General features: G+C 40.4%; 1 protein-coding gene across 1 annotated transcript; it reads right to left on the bottom strand.

Annotated features, from left to right (window-relative positions):
• Positions 1–6,921: 6,921 nt before the first annotated feature.
• On the bottom strand, positions 6,922–8,689 carry LOC132590828 (probable G-protein coupled receptor 63). Its single transcript, XM_060263758.1, has one exon. The coding sequence runs from the start codon at positions 8,536–8,538 to the stop codon at positions 7,276–7,278; it is 1,263 nt and encodes a 420-aa protein (XP_060119741.1). The 5' UTR covers positions 8,539–8,689; the 3' UTR covers positions 6,922–7,275.
• Between the last annotated feature and the right edge of the window lie 2,170 nt (positions 8,690–10,859).

Here is a 10,859-nt window from a genome sequence, read left to right as displayed (position 1 = left end):
ACTTCACAGAAACTGTATTTCTATTGCAATAATTTTGCTTATTGTGCCCACTCAATCAATAGCTAGGTTATTTGTGAATAGTCCATGGTACCACAGCTGCTACGCCAGGGGCAATTTCATACCCAAGACAACTCTATAGTGTGAATCTCTCTTTTGTGTTAGTGACAGTTTCATAAGCAAGAAGAGATCTGTTTTTTAAGCTGTGACATGGTAGCAAACTCATAGCAAACTTTTGCTGATAATGAAGAAAGAAGTAAAACATCTGACAGTAGCATGCTTTCAAGGAAAGATATCTTTCATAACTTTCTCCTTAGCTGTGTTTCATATTAGGTAGGTATTTTAGCCTTTGCCCTCCAGAGACACCAAACAGTATCTGTTGCTTAGTGATGATGGTCTTCATGGAAATCAGTTGGAAGTTCAAAAGCACAAAACATCTCTTATTAGGCACGGGTTTCAAAATAATGAATTCCTCAGAGGGTGCTTATTGGAATCAGTGTAGCATCAACCTTCCATAACCAACAGCAACAACAGTGGCCTCCGCCTCTGTGATGCAAAGTAAATGAATATGGTTGTCTCCATTTACGACAATGCAAAGATTGTAGATTTTTTTTAAAAAAAAAATAAAAGATTGTAGCTATTTTAACTTGTGCTGAGACAAAAACTAGGGGTTAAAGGCCTGGATGTAGTCCAGATGTTACACATCAGTAAATCTTAAGGCAACTTGCCACACAGCAGCTGCCCAAACTATTGGTCCTGGCATAACCAGTGCTTTAGCAAAGAAGCGACTGTATGGAATTCAGACAAAGAAATTGGGGCGGGGGGGGGGAGTGGAGTGCAGTGGTTGGTTTAGCACAGGCTATAAAGTTGTGTGAGAGAGCGAGAGGCACTGTGAGCAGAAGACAGACCAGACTTTCCAAGCCTAATCTGACGTTTTTACCACTATATCACATGGGTGACATGCATCTATGAGGAAAGTCTAATATCTATAGAAGTGTCTACAGAAGAACATGGAGGGAGAAATGTATGAAGGATTACTGGGATTCAATTTTTCTGTAGAAAGGTTTGGAAGAAAAACTTACTAAAATATTGTTTTTAAGAGCATAAGAAGAGCCCTGCTGGATCAGACCAATGGTGCATCTAGCCCACCATCATGTCTGACACAGTGGCCAACTAGTTCCTCTGAATGGGCAACAAGGCACAGAGGCCAGGTTCTTCCCCTGGTGTTGCCTTCTGGCTCTGGGATTCAGATGATAAGATACTACAGCTAGTGTGTATTCAAAATCCTAGGGGGACCTAGAAGAATCAAGCAATTAACAATCCCAATTATTCTATAAAGAAATTAAGGATTCAATTTAAAGTTTCTCCATATCACTTGTTCTCTGACAAAAAATGTGAGTGATTAGCCTCTTTGACATTCAATGAACGATGAGTGGTACATTACTTACTATATCACTTACACTATAAAGCATGTGAAGCTCTATGGCTTACTCACTTGTTATATTTTGTAGATTTACCCTAAGGTAGCATTTATCCTTTTTCCAATCAAGCTGGCTTATCCCCCAGTGTAATCTTTCTTATCTCTAGCAAATTATTTCAAGCCGAACCATGATAACATCATTTTTTTCTTTCATCTCCATCCTCCCCCCTTCCCCCAGTACTAAGGAGAAAAGTGTATCACTTATAAAGTTGAGTGAATCATAAAGGTCAGTGTCTTGTGGGAAAATGAATCATTCCACATGTACCAGTGCTTCTGGCGTATGTTCTGTTTACTTCAAACTCCTCTATAGAAACACATCTATTTTAGTTGAAAAGTTTTTTCTACTTTGAGCACAGTCCAAAGGTCTATGAAACATAATGGTGGTTTAGTGTGGCACAGCTCAGTAGATGCAGCAGTTTGTTCTAAGTAATATATAAAGCACTATGGCCATGCTGTAAGATACCAATTTCTGAACACCCAGCTCACTCAGCTTTTTAAAAGTGCCCTCCCCACTTCAACCAAGTATCTGATGGCAAGCTACCTGTAACATTAGGGATCCACAACTGGTTCTCTAGATGTGAAGCTGGATCCACACTAAACTTTCCATCAGTGGAATTCAAGTGTCCTGCCTTCACACTCCAACTGCCGTTCACTGATCACTTCTGGAGGCTAGGGGACTCCCTGAGGAATAGCATGACAGCGTCTGCAATGGGAAAGCGAAATTGGTCAAAATCACCAGTTTAAAACTGATCAAGCCTCTGTAGTTAAACTGCAAAATGTAGCTGGAGGGACATTCAGATCACAATTCCACAGAAGGGGTTTAATGTTTTGGCTCCAAACCCTTTTCGTGACTTAGGCTGAACAGTAAACCATGCTGGGGGGTGGGGGGGAATACAGACACAAAAGATGTACCTGAGACCTACTGCAGTGATCAGTGTCTGACTAGGACTGGGGAATTCCATGAAGTTCAACAGTTCACCTTAGAATGATCATTCACTGTCTCAGCCTAACCTACCTGTCAAGATTTTTGTGAAGATACAGTAATGGAGGAGTGAACCATGGACACCACCCAGAGCTCTTTGGAGTAAGAGCATAGATAAACTGGTCTTTTTTCCTCTTGAGAGCTTGAAGCCTGAGAGATTAACATGTAAGACTGCTGAGAAGTGGTGCTTGCCAATGAGATGTCCTTGTTTGTAAATTGGTTCTTCCACTAATTAACAAGACTGTATAGAATAGTTTTTAGTGTGTGTGAAATGGTCCATAATGCTGTGAACAACTGACTCCATTCTAAACATCTGGGGAACACCAAATGGATACTGTCATGACATCCCCACAACCATAGCACTTCCTGTAAAAAAGAGGCATTTGTCTTTCTTCTCTTGAAGTTATATGTAAACTTCCTCTTTTGCACCCCATTCACCAAATAAGTCTAAAGCATTTAATTGCTAAATTTAAAGATTGATTTTGCACACACTACACAACTGAAATTATTATGAAAACATTTTAATAGATCAGGTTTTCAAGTATAGACATAATTTGTTAACGGTAGCAGACTTCTTCTGGACTGCTAAATAGTTTTCTCCCCATTGTTTCCTCAGTTTCCCCCCCATTGAAATGATATCTACATCGCAAACCATTCAACTTGGTTAAAACTATACAATTGAGATGTTTCCATGTACTGTTCTTATGTAAAAAAGAAAAGCAAAAACATTTCCTATCAGCAAATATTAGTTCTAAAATACATTGGAAATTGTGAGCATTTCACCTGCAACAAATGCTGGTGTTTTATTTTCATATAACAAAAATAAACACACACATTTTTATGAATGGGCGGCAGGGTATGAACTGCTGTTGGCAAGCATCAGCAACAGAAAGGATACACAACTCTGCCCGTTACTTAAGCATAAACCAAGGGGGTTTTTTAGTTGGAGGAAAGCTCAATATAAACAAAAATGTACAAAAAATAGTAAACCCCCTCAAGGCATGTACAATGTCCCTCAAGAATTCCCAGTGAAAACTGCTTCTAGCAACATATTTGTAGAACCATCATTGCCTAACCTGTTTCAGTAACCTCAGATATAAAAACACACATTCAATTTGATCTTCCATACAGCAAAGCTTTTTGTTTCTCCCAAAAGTAAAGAGGTAACACACATCATACAATTTCAAGCAAAATATATGTGAAAAAGAAACAAATTCAGCTAGTCAATTAATAGATTGATTTACTTTCAGCTTTTAAATCTCAAAGTGATCATTATCTTCAGAGGTACATACAATTTATTTCTGTAAAAATGGATGCAAACTTTATTGAGGAGTATATGTTTGCCTGTGTGTGGGGCACAACCAAGTGAAGAACTCCCTGGTCCAATAGGATATAGATGTTCATCCCAAAACAAGGCACAGTCCTAAAATGACATATTAAAAAGCAACACAGATAATGTACATGGGTTAAAATTGTCTAAAATATAAAAGTAAACACGCCCACTTTTCTGTAGCTCACAGCCTTCTGTTAATTGCTTTGCTGATGCACAAGCAGTGCAATCCTAAAGAGATTTAGGCCTATGGATTTAAAAGGATATACCTCTGCATAGGGCTGCACTGAAAGGGTATCTACATTTACCTCTTCCAAAATCAACATAATGTAGGAAAACTATAGTTAGGGAATAATTAACTATGAAGAGCAGACCAAACATCTGACTACCAGAAGCTCTGTCTAGCTCTCTTCCCCAACCACTCCTTCACCAGATTCTATCATGCCTTCCAAGCCCTTAACTGGGGATGGAGTGGGGGACTGAACTTTTGAAATTGTCACCTTTTGCACCATATACCAGATTCTTCCTCTTGCCACACAAATGCAACCCCGCATTGGGCAAGGAAATGCTCACTGAATACAGACTGCTTTGTTCCCAATATATTAAGAGTACTCTAGGCATATGCAGTCTATCTAAACACTGTATGCTTAAAAAAAAAACTTTCTGAGGAAAGTAGTTTCATTCAAAAATAATGCAGGAAGTTTAGGAAGAGATCTACTGCTCTTAGAAATGATGCCAAGGCCCATGCCTTCAAGTTCCTTAGGCTCAACTTGGTAACAGGATTTAAACTCAGTGGCATATGGTATATTAAACCATTATTTGGTCAAATACCTTTTCAAAATTATTTTCATTTTTTCCACGAACCAAGGGAATGGACAGTCTTTGGGCCCAAAGCCCCAAGCCAACATTATGTATCTTTTTGTTTTCCTACTCAGAATATTATACGTTATTGCATCCATGCGGTATTCCTCTGGAAGACAGAACAATAATATTGTTGCTGGCAGCAATGGCAGATTACTCAGCCTGAAACTGATATCTGTTAATAGCATCCACCTATTTGTCAGAAAGAAAAACAAACCCTATTTCCCCCCAAGAAATGGACTTCTGCGAGGATAAATAATTTATCATGATTTAAAACAAACAAAAAAACCCAAAACATATCCTGCTCTTCTGACCACACAATAGTTCTTTATGTTATTATGGTTCTACTGAAGAACTCAAAAGAATATTTTAAAAGAAATTATTATCTAGCCCTATTATGAACTGAAACAGACTTACTACAAGCCTTTATTATGGCTTGTTTTTTGCCACATTGCTATAATTCATTTATCAGAATGAAGGTACACATTTCAAAACATTTCTGAATTCCCTCAGATAGGAACAGATGTTTTCAGGGCAATCATCAAACCAAACAAAGCAGGTGAGTCATGTACCCCGCCCCCGCCCCCCCCCCCCCCCGGCAGTGTCTTTGAAGAAAGGGGTAAAAGTCAATCTGGTCCATGACAGAAGCGAAATACCAATTAATCTCTTGGGAATATAAAAATAGGTGGAAACTTCTATTTATTCTCACTGTACAAAACTTCTCAGCCCAATGCCTTCTTCCAAAAAAAAATTATTATAGAAGAAATTTACACATTAATCAATTTATTATAAATTCCAACAAGTTTATACTTGTGCTTTGTAGGAATGTGACCGCTTTGTAAATAAAAATTAATCATACTTCTCTCCTCTTAGATCCAAAATACCACGATTAGTTCCACAAAAGCTAGATTTAAGTTATTTAAAATAACTGACATTTCCTGGCCACAAAGAAACCTCTCTTGAATGTGGGAGAGTGTTTCAAAAAGAGATTGAGACCAGTGTTCCCTCTAAGCTGATTTAGTGTGAGCTAGCTCACAGTTTTTTAGCCTCCAGCTCACACTTTTTTTTGTTTTGACTCAGGAAGTATGCCCCCAGGGCAGACTACTCATGCAGTAGCCGAATCGCTCACTCACAACTTTAATGCCAGTAGCTCACAAAGTAGAATTTTTGCTCACAAGACTCCACAGCTTAGAGGAACATTGGCTGAGACAGGAAAGAAGGTCTGGGATTAAGGGGGAAAGTAAATTAAAAAAAAAATCCACTGGGTGTGGCCAGGCCTTGGATGCACCTTAAATAGATCTTTGGACCCTGGTTTGTATACTTAAAAATAAATCTAGCATCAATTCTCATTGGCCTATGTCCTAGAATAGGTACAATTCACAGAAATTTAAGCCATGCTTATGTCTCATTTAAAGTATCAAGACACAAATCAAAGTGTGAAACACTTAAATCTAATGGAAATTCATAGCATTTACCTATGAGCTAACCCTTGGAATTTCCATAGGATCTGCACATTCTTGATATACTGCCGATTGCACAGAATGTCCATATATAAACCCTCATGTACAGCGACATGCACAAGATACACCTGAAATTCAAGTAAACTCCATAGCCCCAACAGAGATTATAAATCTGCTCTCCTGAAAATAACATTTGTTATCAGGTCTAAACACAAAAACATTACAAAAGTTGAAAACAAACTCACCCTCTAAATCCTTACCCCACCCCCAAATATTTAATTTAAAGTGCACAAATATAGTTAAATCTATTTTAACATGACTAAAACTTTTGAAAACAATGTTAAAATTAAACAGTTTTTGGCTCTACTACATTGGCATAAAGCAGTGAAGTTAATTTTTAAGAACCCAAATGTTCAGCGAAATGTACCGTAAAATAGCAGCATTAAAAACTTTTACAATTAAATGGATCTGCAGTCTATAGCATAAACCTGACAAATATTCAAAATGGGTTTTTCCTGCCCCAGCACAAAACCCTGGAGGTAGTGGCCACAATCTACAGAAAGCTTCACATGACTGCACAGGGGAGAATTATATAGGGTTGTATCCAAACCAAATGTTCTGCTAATGGAAGGCACTTCCATCAATAGCAGAGAACTCTGCCCCCCCCCCCCCTCCTGCTGCAGCCTGCTTATCTCCCTGAAATGATGCTCCTAGAAGGACAGGGGACCCTCAGGAATGGCAATAAGGGGAAATGGGGGAGGGGAATTGTCTGCAGCAGTAAGAATTGGTGGAAATGGCACTTCCGTTTCACTAGCAATTTATTTGAGGATTTCACTGTAGCAGGTACAACAGAGGAAGAGGCAAGCTTTTTTTTTTTTAACTAAACTGTAGCTTGCTTCTTCAGCAGCAGGAACTGCTACAACAAACTCTTCAAAAGAAAGTAAGATCTTGCTGCATACATATTCTTCCCCAGGCACATGTAGTTTCTTTGGCTTGTGGCCAACAACTGTTTAGTTACACTCCGGTAGCAACTGTGATCACTTTCTTGAAATTGCACATGAAACTGGAATACATAGTAAGGTTATTAATATGGCAGCTGACAATGCCATATATATATTTTTAAAACCATATATTAGAAAACAACAATGTCTAATTGCTGTAAATTCTATACTACAGACCGGTGCTCCCCGCACACATAGATGGCACTTGGCCGTATGCGTCTTCTGGTGTGACCAGGTAGCTGCGGCAAAAATTTAAAGTACTTAGGCATCAAATCCAAGCATGCATCGTGAAATTTTTTAATCCTCCAGTAGTAAATCAGTGGATTCAGGGCAGACTTGAGGTAGCAGAGCCAAAGGAGCCAAGTGCTTATCTCAAAAAAGTTGTGCTTGTGATAGAAGTGGCTGTTGAATGTGGCAATAAGGCTGTAGGTGGTGAAGGGTGCCCAGCAGATTATGAAGACAACGAACAAAATCAATATGGTTGTGAAGGCACGAGTTTTAAAGCTCATATCAATGTTCATCTGAAAGGGTCTCTGGAGGCTCATGAGGCCAAGTTTGCTGGCTTGACTGAGGCATATGCTATCCGGGTGGCTATGGATACGAACTGCGTTGTGCCGTAAAGTGTTGAGGATGCCCATAAAAGAATACAACATCACCAAAAATGGAATGAAAAAGGAAATCAATACTACTAATATCACATAGGCACGATAGCTAGGGTTTGTGGAATAGCCAAAAACGCACTGTGGAGCCTTAGAAGGTATCTGCAGGTTGGGGTTTCCCACAGAGAGTGGGAAAGCCACTACAAAGGCTGTAGCCCATGAGACAGCAATGAGGATCTTTGCGCGGTATGGATTCAGCTTATCCTGCCTCTGAACTATTATAAGGAACCTGTCAATACTAATAATGAGCAGAATGCCTACTCCTTCTATGACGAATAGCCAGAAGAACATGGCAGAGACTCTGCAGAAAATGTCCCCAAAAATCCACTGAGTGGTGATGATGGTTATCAGAGCAAAAGGCATGTTTAGCACAGCAAGCAGCATGTCTGCACAAGCTAAGCTTGCTAGGAGAATGTTAATAGCAGATCGCATTGCAGTCTTTTGATAGACCATGAGGCAGACAACAAAGTTACCAAGGAAAGAAAGCAAGAGTATAAATATCATGGCAGCAGAGAGAATGATCTGAAGTGGCAGGCTCAAGCTCTTGAAGTCTGGTTGTTGTACTGTAGGGGCAGCTGTACCATTGACTGTCAAAGTAGTTACCTCAGTGGTAACCATGGCACCCAGAAGGTATTTCAGTGGCTGTGTCGTGCCACTGCGAACCAAGAAAAAAGGAGTGGTGATATTTATGTGGGCATTTTCGTAGACAATAAAAGTTGCATTTAACGTCCCCGAATGAGCTGACCTCAGCATTGCAGAAAAAACCATTGTTTCAGCAGGAGTGAACACAAAGAGATAAATAGGTTTCAAGGCATTTTAGTATTTAAGGGCAGTGTCACAGTTCATGGCTGTGGACCAAACTTCAGTTTACACATCTGTGAGGGGGAAAGGAAGTCTTCAGCCTTCATGGTAGTGCTTTGGTCTGAAAAAGAAAACAGGAATAAAAAAACTTAAATTAAGCAGATCACCACAGGGATTGTTGATATTGGAAAGGGATATTCCTACTAAGTGAGGAAGGGGAAAAAATCCTGTACACCTAGTGAATTCAGAACAGTGCCAAATAAAAGTACACCCTCATCAGGCAGATCAAGGAACAAAGAGGAATCTCATGATGATAACACTGGCACAGAAGTACACAACAGAGGAGAGTACAATGCAACATGTTGCCAGGAGATAATCAGCAATATTCCAATACAGGAAGACACACCTCTGTGTACCTGGCAATCATTCTCATCATATCATGTTCTGAGAACTCTGTGGCCAGCTTTCCAGTCACTAGGATTTCATATTTAGCAGTGAGACCTTCCACACCACCCAACAGTTTTCTCTTGAAAGAGTTATGTCCAGGCCCTTAGCCAGAAAATTTTGGTGGGGGGGCCGTGGGGCCAGATGGCCCTGTTTCATGGAGGGCTTCCCTTGAGGCGCCCTTCACGCAAACTCCACAAGTTTCCCTGCCTCCTCTGCCTACCTGCCGTCAAACCCGCCTTTCCCTTCTCTTAAGAACATAAGAACATAAGCGAAGCCATGTTAGATCAGGCCAATGGCCCATCCAGTCCAACACTCTGTGTCACACAGTGGCAAAAAAAAAAATTATATATATATATACACACACATACACACACACACATACTAATAGCCACTGATGGACCTCTGCTCCATATTTTTATCTAAACCCCTCTTGAAGGTGGCTATGCTTGTGGCCGCCACCACCTCCTGTGGCAGTGAATTCCACATGTTAATCACCCTTCGGGTGAAGAAGTACTTCCTTTTATCCGTTTTAACCTGTCTGCTCAGCAATTTCATCGAATGCCCACAAGTTCTTGTATTGTGAGAAAGGGAGAAAAGTACTTCTTTCTCTACTTTCTCCATCCCATGCACTATCTTGTAAACATCTATCATGTCACCCCGCAGTCGACGTTTCTCCAAATTAAAGAGCCCCAAGCGTTTCAACCTTTCTTCAAGGGAAAGTGTTCCAGCCCTTTAATCATTCTAGTTGCCCTTTTCTGGACTTTCTCCAATGCTATAATATCCTTTTTGAGGTGCGGCGACCAGAACTACACACAGTACTCCAAATGAGACCGCACTATCGATTTATACAGGGGCATTATGATACTGGCTGATTTGTTTTCAATTCCCTTCCTAATAATTTCCAGCATGGCGTTGGCCTTTTTTATTGCAAACGCACACTGTCTTGACATTTTCAGTGAGTTATCTACCATGACCCCAAGATCTCTCTCTTGGTCAGTCTCTGCCAGTTCACACCCCATCAACTTGTATTTGTAGCTGGGATTCTTGGCCCCAATGTGCATTACTTTGCACTTGGCCACACTGAACCGCATCTGCCACATTGACGCCCATTCACCCAGCCTCAATAGATCCCTTTGGAGTTCCTCACAATCCTCTTTGGTTCTCACCACCCTGAACAATTTAGTGTCATCCGCAAACTTGGCCACTTCACTGCTCACTCCCAACTCTAAATCATTTATGAACAAGTTAAAGAGCATGGGACCCAGTACTGAGCTCTGCGGCACCCCACTGCTTACCGTCCTCCACTGCGAAGACTGCCCATTTATACTCACTCTCTGCTTCCTATTACTCAGCCAGTTTTTGATCCACAAGAGGACCTGTCCTTTTACTCCATGACTCTCAAGCTAAGGAGCCTTTGATGAGGAACTTTATCAAAAGCTTTCTGGAAGTCAAGGTAAACAACATCTATCGGGTCTCCTTTGTCCACATGTTTGTTCACCCCCTCAAAGAAATGTAACAGGTTAGTGAGGCAAGATCTTCCCCTACAGAACCCATGCTGAGTCTTCCTCAATAACCCATGTTCATCAATGTGCCTACTCATTCTGTCCTTGATAATGGTTTCTACCAACTTTCCCGGTATTGAAGTCAGACTGACTGGCCTGTAATTTCCCGGATCTCCTCTGGAACCCTTTTTAAAGATGGGGGTGACATTTGCTACCTTCCAGTCCTCAGGAACAGAGGCAGATTTCAATGAAAGATTACAGATTTTTGTCAGAAGATCCACAAGTTCAACTTTGAGTTCTTTCACAACTCTCAGATGTATGCCATCCGGAACTGGTGAC

The sequence above is a fragment of the Heteronotia binoei genome, unplaced genomic scaffold (genome assembly GCF_032191835.1).
Source record: "Heteronotia binoei isolate CCM8104 ecotype False Entrance Well unplaced genomic scaffold, APGP_CSIRO_Hbin_v1 ptg000825l, whole genome shotgun sequence".
Taxonomy (NCBI): Eukaryota; Metazoa; Chordata; class Lepidosauria; order Squamata; family Gekkonidae; genus Heteronotia; species Heteronotia binoei.
This window is presented reverse-complemented; position numbering and strand designations above follow the sequence as displayed.

Coding starts and splice junctions, on each gene's coding strand:
- LOC132590828 (XM_060263758.1), bottom strand. CDS start 8,538: ATGGTTTTTTCTGCAATGCTGAGGTCAGCTCATTCGGGGACGTTAAAT.